Raw genomic sequence first — 20200 nt, 5'->3', positions numbered from 1 at the left:
GTATTTCCCAACACTGCAAAATATGGAAAGGCTGCTTAGAAACATAGTGTTTTTATATCTAACACATTCTCTCTTATACAGAGTTTATTTCCAAATGTAGTTAAACATGTAACTTAATAAAACTAAAATACCTATATCTCTTTAATTTCTTTCTGTCCTGTTATCTTTGGATCTTAGTTGGAACAGATATATTCAAAGAAAGGGTGTTTTTATTTTTTTTTTAAGTTAACAGCACCCCTTTAAACCACAGACTGTTCTTGAAATCAGGGACTGTAACAGCCACTTTAGTCAAGACAGAGAAATAAAATAGCTCAGCCAAGACATAACAGTCAGAATTACTATTTGCAAATTCCAAGGATCCACTTATTTTCTCTAACAAAACACAATCTTCACATCATAACAATGTAACTCGTGATATGTGTAATGTTTGAATTTCATTTGCTACAGAGTCACCTATTTTTAATAATTTTCTACTACAAATACATAGAAGTGCACATCTTTCTTTGTATTTTCTGGAATTATATTTTTTCGTAATGCTAAAAATCAGTAAATCAAATTACTGCAGCTTTAAATTCAGGAGATACCCTCTGCAGCTAAATGGGACAGAACACTTAAGAAATGAAGTTATTTTTCATCTATCTTAATTACTAATAATGCATCAGTAATCATAGTACCTAAAAGTGAGTCCTTTTGTGTTTCTATTTGACAAGAAAGATGAAGTGAAAAAGAACAATGTATCAGCACCTCATGTTCTCCAGTCTTCCTTGCTTTAACACACCATAACACAACAAAATCATTCCCTTCCCTGCGTCAACAGTTTCAAGGCCAGAGGCACATTTATGTCATGTTCCTGGCTCTGGAAGGTTTCCATTGATCGATATTGTAGGGATGCTCCAGCTGTGAAACAGATCATCTCCTTCCAGAACCATGAAAACCCCTCAATCTCAAAAGCTGGAGAACATTTGAGTACATGTTGGCAGATTTTAAGAACTACCACGTAACAAACATGGAGCAACATCTGGCCACAGTTCAGTACAGTGACCTGTAGGTGGATCTGAGGAAGTTCGTTCTCAATGCTGAATTCTTTCTAATGATTTAGGAGTCTGTCCCAGCCTGAAAACAACACTAAACACGGTGCTTGACAAATGGCATCGGTCATGCAAGGTGCTGCGCAGTGCAATGTTTCACAGACACTGGAAAGTACGGGTTCTGTTCTGCTGGGAAACTGCTACCCTAAATGGATTATACCATTACCAAGGAAAAAGTCAGCTGAATTACAGCTATGATAAACGTCTCTGATAGAACAGTTAATCATTCTCTCCTAGGAAGGACAGCAGACAGAAATTTAGAAATTTTCATAGCTGACAAACTTTCCAGGACAAACACTTCTGAAAACATAAAATAACACTTGCACTCACTCTTCAAAAGCTAAAGCCAAGGCCTGCTCATTTTAACAACCTTCTGAAGTACATCTGAGGAAAAGGAGACAGAAATCCTACATTACTTTGAAGAACTGCACACTCTGCAGTGTCTCAACTACCTTGGAACTCTCCACCAAGCCTCGTGCTTCACGTCAGAGCTTCTCACTGAATGCAGTGTTGTACCTTAACAGCCAGATTTCTGGGGAAGCACGGAGAGAAGACAACAAGGATTACTGTCCACAGGCATTTCCCACTGTCCTGCAGCTGAGTGACCTCACCTGAGGTAAACATGTCATTCTAAACAGTACTACACCACAGTTCTATAAAAATAAAATCAGCTGGGTTCATACAGCCACAATTCTTCCCAGGTCCTCCTCATCTTGTCCCCATTTAGAAGCTGCATGACCTGTGAACATTTAAGACTCTTGAGTCTTCCTCTAGTTGTAAGGAAATGAATGTAAACTTGTAAATACACACCTATTTCACATGTCAGAAGAACAAAAAAGGGACCATTAAGATAGAAAAGACAAAGTAATCTAAAGATGGGAGGCAAAAAAACAGAAGTGTTTTAAGCATGTAAAACCACCCATCAATTCATCATCAAACAGAGCAAAAATAACTCACCCAAATCACAGATGATGATATAACAATTATTCAGCACGTTCTCATACCTAACAACCCACCAAACATGATCTAACATTGAATAATCCTAAGAAGCTGCATAATACAAACATCAAGATGTTACACAAAAGAAAAATTAATACTTATACACAAACTACTCCGGATCCATTTCAGTACTCCTAGTCATGAAGAGCAATGCTTCAGGATTACGGTAATGATAGCAGGATTCAAGAGGATGACTATCCTAAAAAAGGCACCCTACTAATTTTAATATTACTTCTTCATGCCTTTAATCTTCAAGACATTTTACAAAAGCAAGCTTATTTTCACAAGCTGCTTTATAACATCTGGGTTTTATTTTAGAGATGGGAGAACAAAGTGATTGGAGACACTGAAGCATTTGTGCAAACCCTCGGAAGAGGCCAGTAAATGCTCTTCGCACTGCTTTTCTCATTTACATCTGTCAATTAGGTGACTTTACAGAGTTCTCCAGTGTCAGACAGCGTGGGAGGAGACTCAAGCTCCAGATTTAAACAGCTCTTGGAACACGTAACTCCAAGGCCAGCCCGAAGAAGAGGAGACTGAATGTGTGGGCAGAGGGTAGATAAGTCAGAAGGGCCCCGAAGTGCGGGGCGGCGGGGCGGGGCGCAGCGGGAGCAGGCTGCCGGCGCCTGAGCCACACCGCCCGGCTGCAGGGAGCCTGGCTGCTGGGCAGGCACCGCTCAGAGCCACACCGCCCGCCTGCAGCGAGCCTGGCTGCTGGGCAGGCACCGCTCACATCCACAACTACTCCTTCCCGACTCTGTTTCTGGTCTTCCCACCGCCCTTCGCTGTGTCCCAGCGCAGGGGTAGGGCCCAGCGGAGCAGCAGCCCTCGCTCTGCTCTTCCACGAGGTCAAGTTTCCGTCTCTACCATCGCTCGGAGCCGCCAGCGGTGCGGGAGCCGGCCTCCCCGGCCGGAGCCGGCCCCGCTCCGCCTGCTCACCGGGAGAAAACGTCCTCTCCCCGACCGCTTCCCACCGGGCACGCCACCGTTCTACCCAGGGCGAAGAGGGGCTGTTCCCCACCCTCCGCCGCCTGCCACAGGGGCGGCGGAGGCAGGGAGAGCCCACCGGGGCCAGGGCGCGGGGCCAGGGCGCGGGACCGGCCTCCCCCGCCGGGCTGCGCTCCCCCTCCCCGCCCTTACCTGCCCGTCATGGCGGCGCGGCTCCGGCCGGCGCCGGCCTGCGGCGGAGGGGCTGCGAGGCGGGACGGGCGGCTCGGCGCAGCGGCTCCAGCCCCAGCGAGCCCCGGCGGGCAGCAGAAACCTCGCCCCGCCCCGGCCCGGCGGCGGCCCGGGCCCGCTGGGCGTGGGCGGGAGCCGCAGCCCCCGGTGACTCAGGGCAGCCCCCCCAGCCCCGCGCATAACTTTTCCTATAAAGGGAAAGAAATACGGAGTAACCGAGCGGCGGGGCGGTCCCGCCTCCCGCCCGCCCGGGGCACGGCTCCTGCCGGGCCGCCCGGGAGCCGGCTGGCCCCACCCGGTAGGAAGCGTGAGCCTGGGAGGGAGTGGGGAAACGCCGGCCGTACGGTTTTATCACGAAGCCGTTACCTGGCGTACAGTTATATCTGACATATTACCTCGTTGACGTAACATTTTTTCCTGTCAACAAAGAAGCTGCGCTTCCTGCCTGCCGCGACAGGCTGTTACACTCCTTCCACGTCCCCAAGGCGAGGGGGAAACAACTTCGCAGCGTGTTTCACCCTCAGGGCAGCAGAAGACACGCCTGGAAGGCTGTCTTCTAGAAAGCGGTCAGATGGCATCTTTTGCTGCCAAAAGGAAGAGGGATCGCCCTCCCTAACGAGGACCCCTCCAACTGCAGTGTTCTCGATAGCATCTAATCCCTCCTTGCTGATGATTGAACTTTGTCCTGAGCGCTTGAAGAGTTTTATGTTCTCTGACATGTATCAATGTATAACGTATCAATGCTAAAATCCACCACATGGGACAGGGAGCTTCCGCCCAAAAGCGATTTCAAATTTTATTTCCATCTTGTAAGGTAGCCTAGTATGATTGTGACTCACCATTGCTACAGCTATTGTTGCAAGCTTGGGACTGATGATGGAAACTCTATGCTCTGTGTTTCCTGGTGTCCAAACATCTCATTTTTCAGCCCTGCAGTAAACATTTAGAATCATATAGGTGAAATTAGCATTTGGTATTTTTATCACTTATTTAAACCTGGGTGAAGAATTGAGTTAGATGTTCGTATTTTGGTTTAACAGTTGGCTGAGGAAAGGGTAATAGGTAATCTTATGAACAGCCCAACAATTTAACAGATTTGCCTGAGCACACAGTAATAAACAGACAAGCTCTTAGTCATTCCCTGCCATCTCTGGTCTCTCCTGTTTTAATGGTTTCTGGGTGCCAACACGTCATGTCTCTACTCTTGCAGCTCTCCGTTAGAGAGGAGCAGAGATCACTTGGATTGAACGTGTGAGGAGACTCCGGGGGCTGCCGAGGGCGTCGGGAGGAGCAGGGTGCAGAGCAGCGCTCGGCCTCGAGCTGCCTCCCGGGCCTTCACCCCCGGCCATCCTTCCTCACGCCTGCTACATCCCGTGGGGCTACCTGGGAGCTGCACCCATCTCAAACATCATCTTCCTCTCACCAATCTACATTCTGAACATGACACATCTTCTTTCCAGCTGCTGAAACCATACACCGTTACCGCTCGCAGCTGCCAAGCCCCTTCAGCCGCTTCACGAGGAGCGGCTGAAGCGGGCTCTCCCTCCAGCAGCGACATAACCCGCCCCCGGCACGCCCCTGCCTGACAGGCTTCCCCGCTCCTTTTGTCAGCCAACTCTGCCTTTCCTTTAAAGCTCCGAGCAGGTGAAAAGCAGCAGTTACAGATCGCACAGCGGACCCGGGACGGCGCGCAGCCCGCCTGCGCAGCCCGCCTCCGCCGCCCCAGGCGCACGCGCGCCGCCCGCCGCGAGGGCGGGCCGCCGGAGATGGCCGGTAACCCGGATGCAGCTATCCGCAAGATGGCGGCGCGGCGGGCGGGCGGCGCGTTGTAGCGCCCGCGAGCGGCCCCCGGCCCCGCCATGGCGGACCTGGGCCGGCAGCTGCAGCAGTACCTCGCGCAGTCGAAGGCCGCTGCCGCCGGCGGCTCCGGCTCCAGCGCGGCCCCCGCGCCGCCGCCCGCCGGCTGCTCGCAGGAGGCGGCGGGGAGCGGCGGCGGCCTGGGGGCCTGGCTGGGCCCGCTGAACCCCTTTCCGCCGGGCCGCGGCGCCCCCCCCGCGGCGGCGGCGGTCGGATCGGGGCCGAGCTCAGGCCCGGGCTGGCCGTGGGCGAGCGAGGCGGACCCGTGCCTGCCGGGCCTGTCGCGCTGGCAGCGGCTGGCGGGGAGCGGGCTGTGCCTGCTGCTGGCCGCCCTCTGCTTCGGGCTGGCCGCGCTGTACGCGCCGCTGCTGCTGCTCCGCGCCCGCAAGTTCGCGCTGCTCTGGTCCCTCGGCTCCCTCTGCGCCCTGGGCGCCGCCGCCCTGCTGCGCGGGCCCGCCCGCCTGCTGCGGGAGCCCAGCCGCGGCTCCCTCCTCTACCTCGGCGCCCTCGGCGGCACCCTCTACGCGGCGCTGGGGCTGCGCAGCACCCTCCTGACGGCGCTGGGCGCCGCCGCCCAGCTGGGCGCCGCCGCCGCCGCGCTCCTGGCCGCGCTGCCCGGGGGCGCCGCCGGCCTGCGCCGCCTCGGCGGCCTCCTCAGCGCCGCGCTGCGCCGCGGCGGCAAAGCGCTGCCGGTGTGAGCCCCGCGCCGCCGCCGCCGCCAGCGGGGGAGCACCGGCCGCGGCCCGGCGGGACTCGGCCCGGGGGACTGAGAGACTCGCGCTGGCCGAGGCGCGGGCCGCGAAGACGCCTCTCCGGACGGGGCCGAGGATGGCGCCGGCGCACGCCGCTTCCCTTCGCCTCCTTCGCCTGCCGGCTGGGCCGCCCTCGCCTGCGCTGGAGGAAGAGGAGCAGCGGCTGGCACCCGGGGACGGCAGCAGTGACTCTCTAAGCGCGTTTTGCCGTGTTGAGGTGTCGCGGCGCCGGTGCCAGCCTGCCGAGCCGCTCCCGGCCCCCGGCCCCGGGGTTTTGCCTTATTGCAAAGTCGGCTCGATAGCCATGGTCTGGAGTCTCTCCGGCTCCGGGTGGGAGCTGGCAGCATCCCACTTCTCTACCTCCAGTATAGGACCATGTGGCTGCTGCAGCCTCCTTCAAAACGTGAGTGAGATTACGGAGCCGATGAAATGTAATTTTTGACTTGCCCATTAGATGAAAAGCAAGTATCTTCCAGCTGAGGTGCGTAGGGCTGACCGATGTTGAAACACGGAGGCAATTTGGTGAAATCTGATCAAGTGTGGGGGTGAACGTTGAAAAACAGTTAACTGCTGTTAACTCATTTTTGTGCCGACCCCTGCACTCTGAACACGTACTTTAGTTGCCGTACAGTGCAGTCATCGGACACCTCAGACCAGTGGTGAATATGAATATTACGTGCCACTGAACTGCATTTCTCTCTAAAAAACATCTAAAATACCATCCAGTAAGTGAAACAAACTTTCCTGGGGCTGTGGGTCACAAAGACTACCCATAATTGTAAGAGTAGTCTTCTTGCACGATGCTGATGGGATGAAAGGTGCTAATCTTGGCCTTTGCAGGTATTGCTGCCTTACAGCTGTTGTAAGGTAGCAAATACTTGGGCTCTAAAAGGGTACCTTCAGCTCTTAGAACTTTATTTTTTTATATATGTATTTTAACTCTCTCAACTTGGGCAGGAATTGCTTACTTGTCACAGCATGACATTCAAAAATAGATTTGCTAGTAATTAGAGCCTGTTTCACCTAGCACAGCTCTGTTTCAATGCAGAAACTAAGCAGCCTTAGGACGGTGCTGAATTCAGGCTGACAGTCCCTGCCGAGAGCTTGATACTTCAGCTGGGGCTGTGTACTGCACTACTGCAGATAAACGGGACCTACTAGGCCTAACCTGCTCAGAGCCTGAGTATCTCACTGAGTATATGATGTGCCTCATATACAAAATAAAGCCAAACACTGCAATATTTATCTGCTATCGCTACTTAGGGTTTAGCGTATTCACCTAGTACTTGCTCTGAATTAAACTGAAATTGTTAAATGGGGGTACTTAAATGTACATAGATTGCTTTAATAAAACTGTTTGTCTACCAAATGTCAGTATAGACATTCCACTAATGGTCACTTCTTTTCCTTAAAAATGTAGATCAGAGCTATCTGAATAGCATTAAATTAGTTCTCTCATTTTTACAACTTCCAAGTTATAGTATATAAAATCAATTGTATTCCTAACAGCAGTATCAAATTAAACAAATCTTAGACAAGGGGGAGCTGTAAACTAGCAGGTAGAGCATAAGGATTCTACATGCAGCACTGGTAAAAGAATTTGACCTGAAGAGTACAGAAGTATATTCCCGTTAAGTAATTTTATCAGTTTTCCAGCAATAGTGGGTCATAGTATCATGGACTTGCTATGTCCTGTCTCTCCTGCTATGCTGTCACCTTCTAAGATTTTTATACAAAAGCTAGCTAATTATCCAGTTTTCTTATGACTTTTTGTGCATATTCCATGATCATGGAATATTTAAAAACTTAATTAAAAAAGCTGCCCCTTGGTGAAGAATATTACTTAACACCAAGTACCATAGTGGTTTAAGGAGTTAACCAACCATCAGAGGAAAACCAAGCATACTCCCTTTTGTCTAGAAAGAGAAAGCTGGGTTTCTTATTATTAGGTGCACTTCACTTGCTTTGCTAGAAGACTGTGGTTTAATTTAATTAACTAAAGCTCATCCTCTTAAATCACATATTCTAACTATTGGACAAAAGTCACTTTCAGCCCCTTAAAAATATATAGGGCTTGTTAAAAAAAAAAAAAAAGAAAAAAAAGAGAGGGCAAGCTTTGCCCTTTGCTAATGATTAAGTAATTGGTATTTAGCATTAAAACTTCAGGATAGATCCTACCTCCCACATGTATATCAAAAGTGACCAAAGCCCTTCTTCAGACAGAGGTAAAAAGCAATTTCGCTCCCCCCCCTCCCCCCCCAGCCCCCAAAGGAGAAACTGTGTCATATCAAGTGCACCTCAGCTGTTTCCCAGTTAATTCCTTTAAGACTATTCTGTCTCTCTGGAGCCCTATGACAAGGATTTTATAGGCTAATGATGAGAGTTAATTACTACAATTTTCAAATGCCATTTTATACACTACAAATTAAAAACTTAAGAACCCCCCCCCACTTGTGACTGGCTGAACCAACAGAACAGTAGTTAAGCATCTATGCTTTGATCTCTTTAAATAAGATAGGTCATCAGGACTTAAACTAGTCTTCAGTAAATTTGACTGTATGAGACATCAGATAAAATAGCTGCCGTGTATCACTATGTTGTTGCAGTAGCCTTGTCAGCTACATTGCCATATTATCCTGAATATTATAACATGGAATTCAAGCCGGGGGGGGAAGCCTGGTAGTGATATTTTTCATTATCCATTATAACCTATACTTTTAATGTAGGACCTTCCTGAGAGCTGGCTTTAGGATATGTACTTACGTGATAAAATTTTCATTGAGGCTTTAGGTATTAAAGGAGCCTTTTGATAACCTGGTGACTGGAGATGATTAATATGAATGATTTATGGGGAAAACAAACTTATGATTGGTAAGCAGCTTTATTCTGAAATGTGGGAAATGGGAATAAGCCCTCCTCCTCCTTTCTCTCCCCTAGTAAAACTAGGAAACAATATCCTAAAGAAAAAGATACTTAAAAAATGTTAAGATGAAAGTGATCAACTATTGAGGTTTGCACTTCAGCGTTTGAATGCACCAGACTCTACTGAATACCCTTATCTTTCAACAGTGCATCCTACAGCCATTGTAAAACATATGCATCCATATTAATCAAGCTGCTAAACTTCTTTCTTCCCCAATTTCTATAAACAGATGCTGTTTTGAACAAAAATATTTGACTTGCACAGGTGAAGCATAGAATGACAATATTTGTCATGATGTCTATTTTGCTAGCAGTCCAGGTTGTAACTCACACTATGTCTATGACAACTTTTTCTAAATGGTGTTCCACGTTTTTCTCTTTCAGGATGGTAGACTAGCAAGCAGCGGTGATTTCCTGTGTTTTGGAATTTTAACGTCAGCACCACTTGTAATCTGTAGACAGCTGTGGCTAAAGGTGAAAATGAAAGTTCTCTATACATGATAAACCAAAAAACTAGGAATCAGCTATTAAGTATTTTAAACAGTTGAGATTTCAGGAGGTAGTTCTATTGCTCCATCTGATACAAAAGTTTGCCTAAAGACAACCCTCTTTATAGTAATAGGTGAGTAAAGAATCACACAGTGTTGATTTTTTGTTAATTTTTGCACAAATTACATTCTGTATTCATACAAAAACAACGTAACTCTTCTGACAAACTGTACATATAGAAACAAGTTTCTGTCTGGAGGTGAACTGAAATCTGTGGAGGTGCTCCATGTCTCACAACACTTAAAAAAATTTCCAGCTTTTCACAAAACAAAGTAGGTAAAAGAAGGTGAGGAAAACGGGTGGAGAGGACCAAACAGAAAGCTAGCTACAATATTGCAGCTAGTAGCAGTTGAGTGATCTAAGAAAAGACCCTTGTTAGGAACTAATGCACATTCAGTTATCCCAGTTAAGAATCCAGGTTTGTGGTGTTGCAGGGTTACTTTATAAGTCCAGAGTAGCAGTCTATTTAAATATTGTCCAGCAAGGACTGGGTGTGACCCAGTCAAAGCCTCTTCTATCGGCCTCTTCCACCACCCCTAGATGCTCCTCTTCTTGATTGACCAGAGTTCATGTTATTTCCTCTTCCCCAATTACTTCCACTCCTTCCTCCTCGAGAAGGGTTATTGCCTCCTGCAGGGCCTCCACCAAAAGCTTCATCCCTGTGGAATCCATCGTGATGATCTCCATCTAAAGAACTAGACCTCCCAGATTTTGGTGCTCTCTGTGAAGCTCCTGAATTTCCTCGTCCTAAAAATGAAGCACAATCAGTTACTGATGTTGAAATCTAAGCCATGCCTATTCTCAGACATACCATATATTTAGCTAGTTCTTCTGTGGTATAATCATTCACAGATGAAATGTTCTTGAGACCTGTAATTTTATGCCTCCTCCCTCTATGATTTTTCTTACATAGATTTAGTGTCTCCATTACAGTCCAGAAGATGGACAGCAATCAAGCAATTCCTTGGGAATTAAAGGAGACTATATCTGATACAGTCAGCAATCACTTATATGAAGTAAGTTAGGACAGTGATAGTCATGGTGTCCTCAAAACTGCCTGATTCTTATGCTTTAACACCATCTGTGGTTCTCTGTATATTTTTATTGCAAAATACTTTTTCCCAAACAAAGACACTGATGGATCAGTTGAGGTTGGTGGTGAAGGCAATGACTAACATTACTGTTTCATTCCATTTTTTTCACTAGAAATAATGGAAAAATGCTCTGTTTTACTACTAACCAGGAACATAAACTACATGAGTTCTTACTGTCAGGAACAGGATTTTCTACTTCTCGCAGATCTTTTTAGTACTGATATATAAATTAACATAAAAAACCCCACAGTCAGTAGCTCAAAATAACAAGCAGTATTTTGAAAAAAAATAATGGTAACAGTGCTTTATGGACACGTGCTACAGCTAAATTAGGATATTTTTGCTCCACTTCAGCAAGAATGATTTTTTGTTGAGTCTGCTCGGTTCTGTGTAAAACAGAGACCAAATTGTTCCACAGAGTTTATAATTCATGAAGTTTTAATCTTCAAATGACTTTACCAATACAACTGAAGGTGACACAGCCCATATATGAAAAAGTATTGTTCACGTTTTGGTTATCAGGCTTTCTGCCATTGTGCTAAACTTTCTTTGCTACATTAATGAGTTGTCTAGGCACAAGAAGTGTGGTAGTTAACAATTGTTTTGACTTCAATAAAGAATCTGATAGAGTTATCACAAATTATTATTGAAGCCAGCGAAGGAATCCTTACAGATGTGATAAGATGCTGGCTAAATGAGAAACACAACATACAGTTTCAAAAGGAAAAAGTATTGATACAGAGGGAGTTTACCAGCAGAGTTTTATTAAAAACATCTGTGAACAAATGATAAAACCTGCTGTTAATACAACACTGGAAATACAGTCCATGCAGAGGAGGACTGGCATACAGTTAAACCTAAATGAGCTTCAGGACAACACTAAGAGAAGTGGAATGAAATTCAGTGGCATCAAAGACAAAGCTGTGCAGTGGAGGTCTAACAACAAAAAAATTCAACTATAGGCTGGCAGCTCAGGATTTGGAAGCAACTGAGAAGGATCTCTGTCACTGATCACTACCTAACAGTGGGTAGTCATTATGAGGACATTAAAAAAAAAGACAATATTAAAAAAAGACAACGGCAATCCTGAGATTTCTAAGAAGAAAAAGGATCAAGAACTGGTGCAGGGCTAATAGGATGACTGTGGAAATGGCATACAGAGTAATAGGCTCTGAACCAGCTACTAACTCCAAAAGAATGTGGGTTATAGTAGCTTGACATGCCATGTGACTGACTAGTAGTTAAAGAGGGAAATATGACATCAGGAGCTATTAGGAAAGAATGGAGAAAACAGAACAAAACCAAGTGAACTGGAGAAATCCATGGTTAAACCACACCTTAAATAGTGTGTGCAATTCCTAGTTACCCTGTTTAGTTTACAAAAGGATAAATTAAAACTGAAAATAGTATATACAGAGTGATAAGGATAGTAAAAGATACAGAACAACTTTGCAGAGAGAACAACTAAACAGGTCAGAGCTCTGACTTGGAGAAGAGCTTGTTCAGGTTGGAAATGGTGGAGTTCAATGCAATCAGAGTTGGCATTCAGAAATAACGGATCAACTTTCAACTGTTGTAATTGAAACACAAGACATCATCGAATGAAAGTAGTGAATGATAGGCTTAAGAGGAAAACATTTTCCTTCCTTTCTTTTTTTTTAAAGCATAGCCTATGGCAATGAAGTTTTAGAGCTCTGTCCGTGGATGTTGTGGATGTCAAAAGTTTATATGATTCTTAAAGCAATTAGAGAAGCACACAAAAGCTAACTGTCAAAAGCCATTAAATATAAAAATAATATTTGAGGAAGTCACTGAACTACAGATCTTCATAGGTTTAGAGAGCATTTCAGGGCCTGTCACTACAGACTTAACAGTGTTCTCAACACTCTTCCCTCAGTACCTGCTACTGGCTATTGTTGAAGACAAGCTACTGAGCTTTGTGGACTTCTGGTCTGATCATGGGTGGCCATGCTTACGCTCTTACAAGTAGAGAACTCGTAAGGAAAGATTTAAAAAAAGTTAGGGTTCATTAAGTCCAACAGAATGAAGGCTGAGACAGGAAAGATATTTGAGTTAAAGGATTCTAGCACAAGCATGAATATTAAGAAATAACTATTCTGAAAATTAGAGGGGAAAAAAGCTCTTAACAAGAGTTTTCCAACTAGAATAACAGGGAGCCAAAAGCTCACTGCTTTTGTACAGGGCAATAAAGAAGAGGATTATATGATGCTGAAGAGAAGATTTGCATTTGATGTCCCAGAAAATCCCTCTGTTCTTATGTTCCTGTAAGATTGGTCTTCAGCTTCACAGCTGGTAAGATCAAATATTTACCAGTTCAGCTTTATCCCCTCTGAATAGATAGGGAATTCTGGATAAGCCTATGGTTGAAAAATGTGCCGGTGTTACATAAGGTTTTCAACACAAGGGGCTTTTTACCTTTGCCCCTCTCCTCTGGAGGTCCACCTGGAGCATCCATTTCTCTGTGGTCAGAGGTCCCTGGTCCATCATGCCAGGGACGTTTACGTGGTGGCAATGAGGCCATGTCCATGCCCTGGAGCGAAGAAGAACGTTCTCTGTTAGCTGGAGAATGCCCGTCATGAGGAGGGTGATCTGGACGAGGACCTGAGCATGAAGAGAAAAAACAGGATAATAAGTAATGTTCATCAGTTCATTATTCCTCATTTTTGGAGGCAGTCACGTAAATTTACATACTTTACATCCGTACACACTATTTGGCATACAATTTTAAGTTAAAATTACATAAAGCTTCCCTCCCATCCCAACAGGCAAACAAGCAAACATTAGATGAGTACGTTGTAAGAAAGCTAAAGGTAAAACAGGTTTAAAAGATGATGGGAAAGAAAGAAGTGACAGATATAAAGTGTTCTTTTCAGTATAAAATATTTTCATATATTTTAGAGACAATCACATCTTCATTTATTCATGTGTCATTTGTGCTCATTTTTTCCATGACATTCTAAAACTCAGTTTTGCCCCATATGGGGTTGCCATTAGTAACACAAATGCAAATACCAATAAGCTGTCAGACATTGCAGCTGAAAACATTATTTTTGCAAACAATAGATAAGTTGCCATCCAAGAAAAAGATTACTGTTGGCATTAATATACATCTCAAAAAAACCCCCCACAAGATATGCTTCAGTCATCCACAGGTGACAACAACAGGCAGTTCTGGGCTGTACAAGGATTGAATTTAAAATCAAGACTTTGAGGCCACAATCTTTTTTTTTTTTTTTTTTTTTTTTGTTCAGTGAGACAGTTGTGTTTAGAGCCAGCTAAATTCTATAAAGTTAATTTTTTCCTAAATTTAGAAGTCCAAAGAACTATGTTTTGCTTTTCTCATGGTAAAAGACTAGTAACGAGCATATGAGGTACAGGAAAAAGAGGTGATTTTTTAAAAAAATTTTTTGTAAGTGGCTACATTGTAGAAGTCTAGTCTATTATCTAAAACAAACCTCACCAAATTTTTTACCTGGTTCTCTGTTTCCATCCCAGGATTCTGGTTTCCGCCCTCCTTCAAAGCGTGGAAATTCATCTGGAGTAGGAAGTAAACCCTTCCGGCCTCCTGAGCAGTAAGAGATGCAGGGGACAGGAGTGAGAAGAGACATTGTATTCATGAAAATACTGTAATTTACCCCCAAGAAATGTCTTTGCTTCCTTATCCTTGCATTTCAGTGTGGAAGAACGTTCCCCTCACCTCTAAGAGCACCACGACCTCGCCCCCGAACACCATGGTCCCTTCCTCTTGAGTTTTCATCTGGAGAATCAAAAGTGTCATCTGGCCCAAAATCTTCAGGGCCAGGAAAGCCATCTCTCCCCCTGGGTCCCCGGCCCTCATGTCTCGAGGGTCCTCCTCTTCTGAAGCTATAAGAAAGAACATGGTACAAATGTGGTTTTTAGGCAGAATTTAGATTGATAAACTTGAGTCAGCTTCAGTTTAGTAATCAACTCATTTCTGAACTGTTTTACTTAATACTATAGCACATACAGTTACTAGAATAGGATTTGTAGGTGGAAAAGTGCTCATTTTTTGCCTTTGAGCACTTAATTTATTCATTTTTAGTTTCCCCTCATACTTCCTTCTGTTGATTGTGTTGGTTTTTCATACAAGAAAAAAATTGTCAAGTATATTGTGTACATTTAATGAAAAGGGGGGAAAAACAATCAGTGAGCGATGATAGATATAAGGTAAGGTAAGGAAAGGTATAGGTGAATTTCCCTTAACTGTGGTGGTCTTACTTTCCCCTTCTCTTTTTTTCCCTTCCATTTTAGCGATTAAAACAAACTGAGAAAATACAAGCAACAAGAATCATGGCTATAACAAAACATTCCAGTATCTCATTCCTAATGATTTGGGATTCTTTTGCTAGAACATTCTCTTTTTTGTTCCATTCCTCTAAGTTTACAATTTTAGCAAATGAATCTAGACTGCACTTGGCTCTGTAGGGATGATGATTGCTGAACAGCATGCACAGTGGCATTCTACAACCTGAAGAGCAGTTTATCCAACTGCAATAATGAAGAATTTTGTTTTGCAAAATGTAGTTATGACACTGAAGGTGATAATTTCCTTCTAGTAAGTACCATGGCATCTTCAGTAATTGGTATGACTGGGTTCTGCTTCTCATCCTAAATGAGCATAGCTCCTCCAGTATCACACTGGGGTTTTAACAGAGATCTTCAGAGAGAAAAATGGTTCTTAATGAACTGTCAGTGCCATTTCAGGTAAGCCTATAGATGGCTGCATGAATACTAGTAGTTTTGTTTTTCACATTACCAGTTTAAACACTTGGAGTGCTTGTAAAAGTGCGTATATGTTCTGTGTATTACTGCAACTCCAAAAGTGTGCACTAGCACCGGTTGTTATGACGGTCTCCGTTTACAGCCCAGTTTCTGTGCAAGCACAGGTGAGATGTTTAGGTGGTGCAGGCACACTGGTTCAGGGGTCCTCACAGTGCAACCCCACGCTGCTCCTGCCCACCCCTCAGTGACGGCACAGATATGCGGAGCACTCTGCCCATTCACACTGATGCCCCCCACCTCCCCTCTCTTCCCAGTTCCACACTGGCCAAACTGTAACCACCGTAATATTCAGATGGTGTTGGCTTTGTGCAAGATCCCCTTCCCCAGCTCATTAACGACACAGCGCATCCTATTACAAGCAAAACTTTAGATACTTTTATTTAGAATTTTAACAACATTAACCTTTTAATTACAAATTTAAATATTTTAACAGTAGTCATAACACAATACAATATTTTTAAACTTTTACATTTTTTTTTTTAATTAAAAACAATAGGTCTGTCTCCACCTCCCAGAAAACAAACACAATACAGAGAGGAGGCTGCTGTGCCTGTATAGGTACAACAGTGGATGGAGGGAGTGCTGTGTATGGACAATGAACCATTTTACATTAACCTGGGTGATTTGGGAAAACAAACTGAACAGTTTCAGGTACAAATGGTTCAAATAACCACATAGCAATATTGTTTAGCCTTGAAACAGCACAGTCCTCTAGATGTTGTTTAGAGGGCCTCCCATTTTAATACTGACATGGTGTGATTCTGCTTAGCTTGTAAATTACCAAGATTTGCAACACACGGTCCTATGGCTAGCAGGAATAGGGCCTTTCCTTTTGTTTCCGGGCAACATTATGGACACAGTTTAGTTTTGAAATCTATCATACCTATGCCTGACATAGCCACAGCTCCTAATATTATGTTATGTATATTCTTTTTCACTTTTTCATATCGGTCACATGTAAAACCCTGCCTTGCATAGGGCTCAGTTCCTGTTTGACTGCTCTCAGATCTTCTTCCTTGAGGCCTAGGACCTTAATGTACAGAACTACACACTGTGCAGATTAGCAGGCAGGAAGAAGCAGGTCTCTGCGGTAGAAGCATCATGTTGATATGCACAGGTAGAGTAAGAACAGGACAGGGATGAAAAGGACGGGAAATTAGAGAGAAACACACATATACACACTTCCCCTCTCATGCTTGATCAAACCAGTTACAATCTAAATTCCAAACCAAGTCAGCTAAACAAGTGGTTGGGATTCTTAAGTTCATCTCAGCATCTGCAGTAAATGGCACCTAATTTGCCTTCATTCAAAGGAATTCATTAAGTTGGCAAGCACAATAAGCCTTTTATAGCCCTGTGCTGATTCCTTTTAAACCAAACTCTTTGTACAAACACTTGCACTCTGACAAATAGACTCTTCTTAGTTCAGAAGTCAGATTTACAGGTCACAAGGTTTTTGGGCTCTCTTCCTGAAACCTTGTTAAAAATCAGGATCATAATAAAATATTTTCCAGTCCCTAAGCATCTCCAATATAAGATTCAAAAATCTCTACTGAGCTTCTAAAAGTGTTGTCTGCTGAGTCCTTTAGAATTCTATAATGCAGACCATTCAGCTTGGATTCTCTCTATTTTTACTTTTTTAAAATGGCTTTAATTGTTACCTTCTTTTAGTTACTGTTCATTTCTTTTCATACTCTTCACACAAAAGGAAGGTACATCTTTACAGAGCTAGGTAGAAAATAGCTAAAAGAAGAGCTGTATAGATGCAAAGTAAAAGGAATGTAAGAAAATGATTAAAAAGGCAACTAAAACACACAAAATTCACATTATGTGGAGACCACAATATATTTGTACAAGTACACGTTCTTATACATATAGAGTTGGTGGTCAGTGAGAGGCTTAGACCTTGGAGGCCAAATTTAACTCAGTTAAACTATCATAAATCTGGAGCAATTTTGATGACAGTTAATCTTGCTGACTTAGCATAATTCCTCCATATTTACATTGGTAACTAGAAGCAAATTCATCCCTTTGTGATTTATTTGGAAATTGTGAGCAATGGCATGGACATTGCTGTAAATTAGATTATTTTTGAGTTCTTCACTTGGCATTAAGAAATAAGTCAGAGAAATAAAATTTCTACAAGCAAAAACATGAGAAAATAGTCTCAACAGTCCAACAGATGCTGTAGCTCTGCCCTTTATATTTGATAGTAGAATCACTGTTCCTGCTCCTTACAAGTATGTTACATCTCATTCTACAGTCTCTACAGTCATGCTGTAGTTTGTGACTGGAGACAAAGTCTCAAAATCCACTTCTAGTGTTCAAAAGTTTGTCACTGTAACCTTCAAGTTTCCTCTCAATTTTCATCAAAACGGTCTCAAATCTTCATCCTGTGTCACTGGATCTTCTCTACAAATTTCCTCCCTTCTCTTTACTTACTGTTTAAAGACACGGAAGCTGCTGTGTACAATGACCATTTTTCAAGTTTTCTTCTATTACTGAATGATTTTTATGGACTCTATACTCAGGTATATTAGAGTTTTCATTTCCTTATTGGTTTCCAGTTTATAAATCTGAAACAGATAGACTCCTTAATGAAAAGGAAACCAGGAAGAAAGAGTTCCCTCCATTTACCCTTTAACCCAAAGATGATGATTAGATTTATTCTTACCTCTCATCTCGTCTTCCTCGGAACCGTGCATCCTCAGGATCCCGTGGATATCTATCATCTGAAGGTCTCCGTCCTTCCCAAGCACCAGGAGGCCCACGGTTTGAACCCCCTCCTTCAAATTCCCTGTGATCAGGAGGAAAGGGAGGCCCAGGTCCACCTCGTCTCCATTTTTCATCTTGCAATGGTGGGCCTCCTCTCCCCTCAAATTCCCGTAATCGATGGCCAAATCTCTTATCTGGATGGAAGTCGTCACGGAAGTCATCTGGTCGATCAAAGTCATCATGGAAATCTGGGTGAGGTCCTCGTCTATCTGGCATGCCCCTGCTGTCTCTACCATCACCCCACTCCTGGCCACCTCGAAACAACCCTCTCTCAGGCCCATGATCAGGACCACCACTGTTCTGGTCGTGCCTTCTATCTGAGAGAGGGCCCATGTGATGGTTTGGTGGACCACGGGAGTCACCTTGAGGGAAAAAATCATAGCAGATTTCTGTAACGTTTTCTAAAAACGCTCTAGGATGCTCTAGTTCGTACAGTTCTACAAAGCATACACCATACATTTCACATTAAATAATTTTGGGGGGAAAACTTTTCCTCTCTATTCCAGCCCAAGTCTACGGAAGCCTTCCTCTCAGCCAAGGCCCTGTGCTCTGCTGTAGCCTTTTCTGTCTAGAGGCGCTGCACTGGAACAGCCTCTTTTAGGAGAGTCACTCACAGAAGAACAGACAACATATTTAATTACCTTTATTAAGACCCGGTCCTTGGTTGTGAGGGCCAAGACGACCTTGTCCTCCCTGCTGCCCCAGTCCTGGTATCAGTGGTGGAGGACCTGGGTTCTGTCCATCCTATGAGCATATAATAAGAAAAGCCATGTGAATTGCCATGCGTGAGTATTTTTGCTTTTAAGCTTTTTGTAAGGGGGCAAAACAATTTTCTTTACATAAAGACTGCATCTTCACAGGTCTTACAATAGAAACAGCTGATTTTCCAATGGTTTCAGCCTAATTTTTCAGACATTCACATCAGTAATGCTTTTCAGTCACTGTTTGAGAAACACATAATTTTATAGGAAACTTAGCATTTCAAGGACTAATATTTTACCCATAACAACCCAAGATTATAAAGCTCATATTCTACCTGCCTGTTAGAGAAGACAAGGAAACTGTGTATATTTGTTTGAAAAATATCAAGTACTCATTTATATACAGTTAAAGAGCTGCATAGACCAAAGACTTCCTTTGGAAATGATGACAAAAATGAAACAATGAAAAAATAAAAGTATCAAGAATGTCGGGATGGGGGGGACAACAACAGGGCCATAAGAGAATCTCTCCTATAAATCTTTGTAAACGGTTAATATGGAAATACATGAGTTTCATTTTTAACATGCTGGCGAAGTTTTTTTTTCTTAATTCTAATTCTAGGATCAAAAGAAAGTACTAATACTTGGCTAAGCACCAAGAGACAAGTTGTTAATGGGTTATTAAGCAATGACAGGGCTAAAGGCAGAAGCTGCAGTCACCTGCTTTTCCTCAAGCAGAAACAGTAGAGTGAGCAGAGGTTTGTGTAAGTTATATGATCCCAAAGAAAAAATAAAGTGTATATATACAAGTCTTTTGTTATTTTCTCTTTTTTTGTGACTTTTAAAGGATAAAATAATGTTCTTTAAATTCTGCTACTGTCACAGGCCCAGGAAAGATTTCTGCAAGTACCACATTTACACTGGACCCACTATAACAACATTGGTTGGGAAACAATGTGGTTGAACTGTCCGATTCTGCCTTTAAACAGCAAAGGCCAGACAAAAAGTCATCATTTGGGGTTTGTACTTGACTGGAAGTAAAAGGGGACACGTACATAATTCACACTGTAGCAATGAGATCCAACAATAAAAGTGTATCACTGTGAACAAGACAGAGCTGAAACTTGCACGATTGCTATACAAAACCTTTTTATGTTGACATCACAAAAAAAAAAAATTCCCCCCCAAACCCATACCAGAAAACCCTAAACACGTAATATTTTTTTCCTAGACATGTCTAATATGAAAGATTTAGACTTGGCCTTCATACTGGCTTGCAAAAAAAAACCTCCAGACTGCAAGTAGTTTGTAAATGCTTAAAAACCTACACTCCATCACTGTCATTGTACTCATAATTACACTGCTTAATCTCTCCATGAATCACAGTTAACTAACTTTCATGTTCTGCATTTGTTTTTGAGAAACACTACCTTTTTTTCTTTTTCTGTTTGCAGAGCAGC

General features: G+C 43.6%; 3 protein-coding genes and 1 long non-coding RNA gene across 7 annotated transcripts in view; 2 read left to right on the top strand and 2 right to left on the bottom strand.

Annotated features, from left to right (window-relative positions):
* Positions 1 to 4194, bottom strand: part of LIMS2 (LIM zinc finger domain containing 2) — a 37047-nt gene extending 32853 nt beyond the window's left edge. For 2 of the 4 annotated variants that reach the window (XM_082319513.1, XM_082319514.1), the window contains exon 1: positions 3228 to 3329. In XM_082319513.1, coding sequence (XP_082175639.1) covers positions 3228 to 3238 — 11 coding nt within the window. In that variant the 5' untranslated portion in view covers positions 3239 to 3329. Of the gene's footprint in view, positions 1 to 3227; positions 3330 to 3661; positions 3681 to 4105 lie in introns of those variants that run through there. The other 2 variants (XM_082319515.1, XM_082319516.1) reach the window with 2 other exon arrangements.
* A 931-nt stretch (positions 4195 to 5125) lies between these two features.
* Positions 5126 to 5821, top strand: SFT2D3 (SFT2 domain containing 3; the record flags this gene model as incomplete). Its single annotated transcript, XM_082320406.1, has 1 exon — positions 5126 to 5821. One exon carries the CDS (start codon positions 5126 to 5128, stop codon positions 5819 to 5821), a length of 696 nt encoding a protein of 231 aa, XP_082176532.1.
* Positions 5822 to 14089, top strand: LOC309594486. The gene is made up of 3 exons (XR_014229059.1): positions 5822 to 6600; positions 9182 to 9271; positions 13957 to 14089. It is a non-coding gene; the product is annotated as an uncharacterized lncRNA (long non-coding RNA).
* Positions 9306 to 20200, bottom strand: part of WDR33 (WD repeat domain 33) — a 74644-nt gene continuing 63749 nt past the window's right edge. Inside the window, exons 17-22 of the mRNA XM_082320404.1 lie at positions 18681 to 18783; positions 17939 to 18401; positions 14159 to 14325; positions 13934 to 14026; positions 12877 to 13062; positions 9306 to 10093 (exon numbers count right to left, since the gene is read on the bottom strand). Of these exons, the coding sequence (XP_082176530.1) occupies positions 9861 to 10093; positions 12877 to 13062; positions 13934 to 14026; positions 14159 to 14325; positions 17939 to 18401; positions 18681 to 18783 (1245 nt within the window). The 3' untranslated portion in view covers positions 9306 to 9860. The remainder of the gene's footprint in view (positions 10094 to 12876; positions 13063 to 13933; positions 14027 to 14158; positions 14326 to 17938; positions 18402 to 18680; positions 18784 to 20200) is intronic.

Source organism: Platalea leucorodia (genome assembly GCF_965183815.1).
Source record: "Platalea leucorodia genome assembly, chromosome: 8".
Classification (NCBI taxonomy): domain Eukaryota; kingdom Metazoa; phylum Chordata; class Aves; order Pelecaniformes; family Threskiornithidae; genus Platalea; species Platalea leucorodia.
This window is presented reverse-complemented; position numbering and strand designations above follow the sequence as displayed.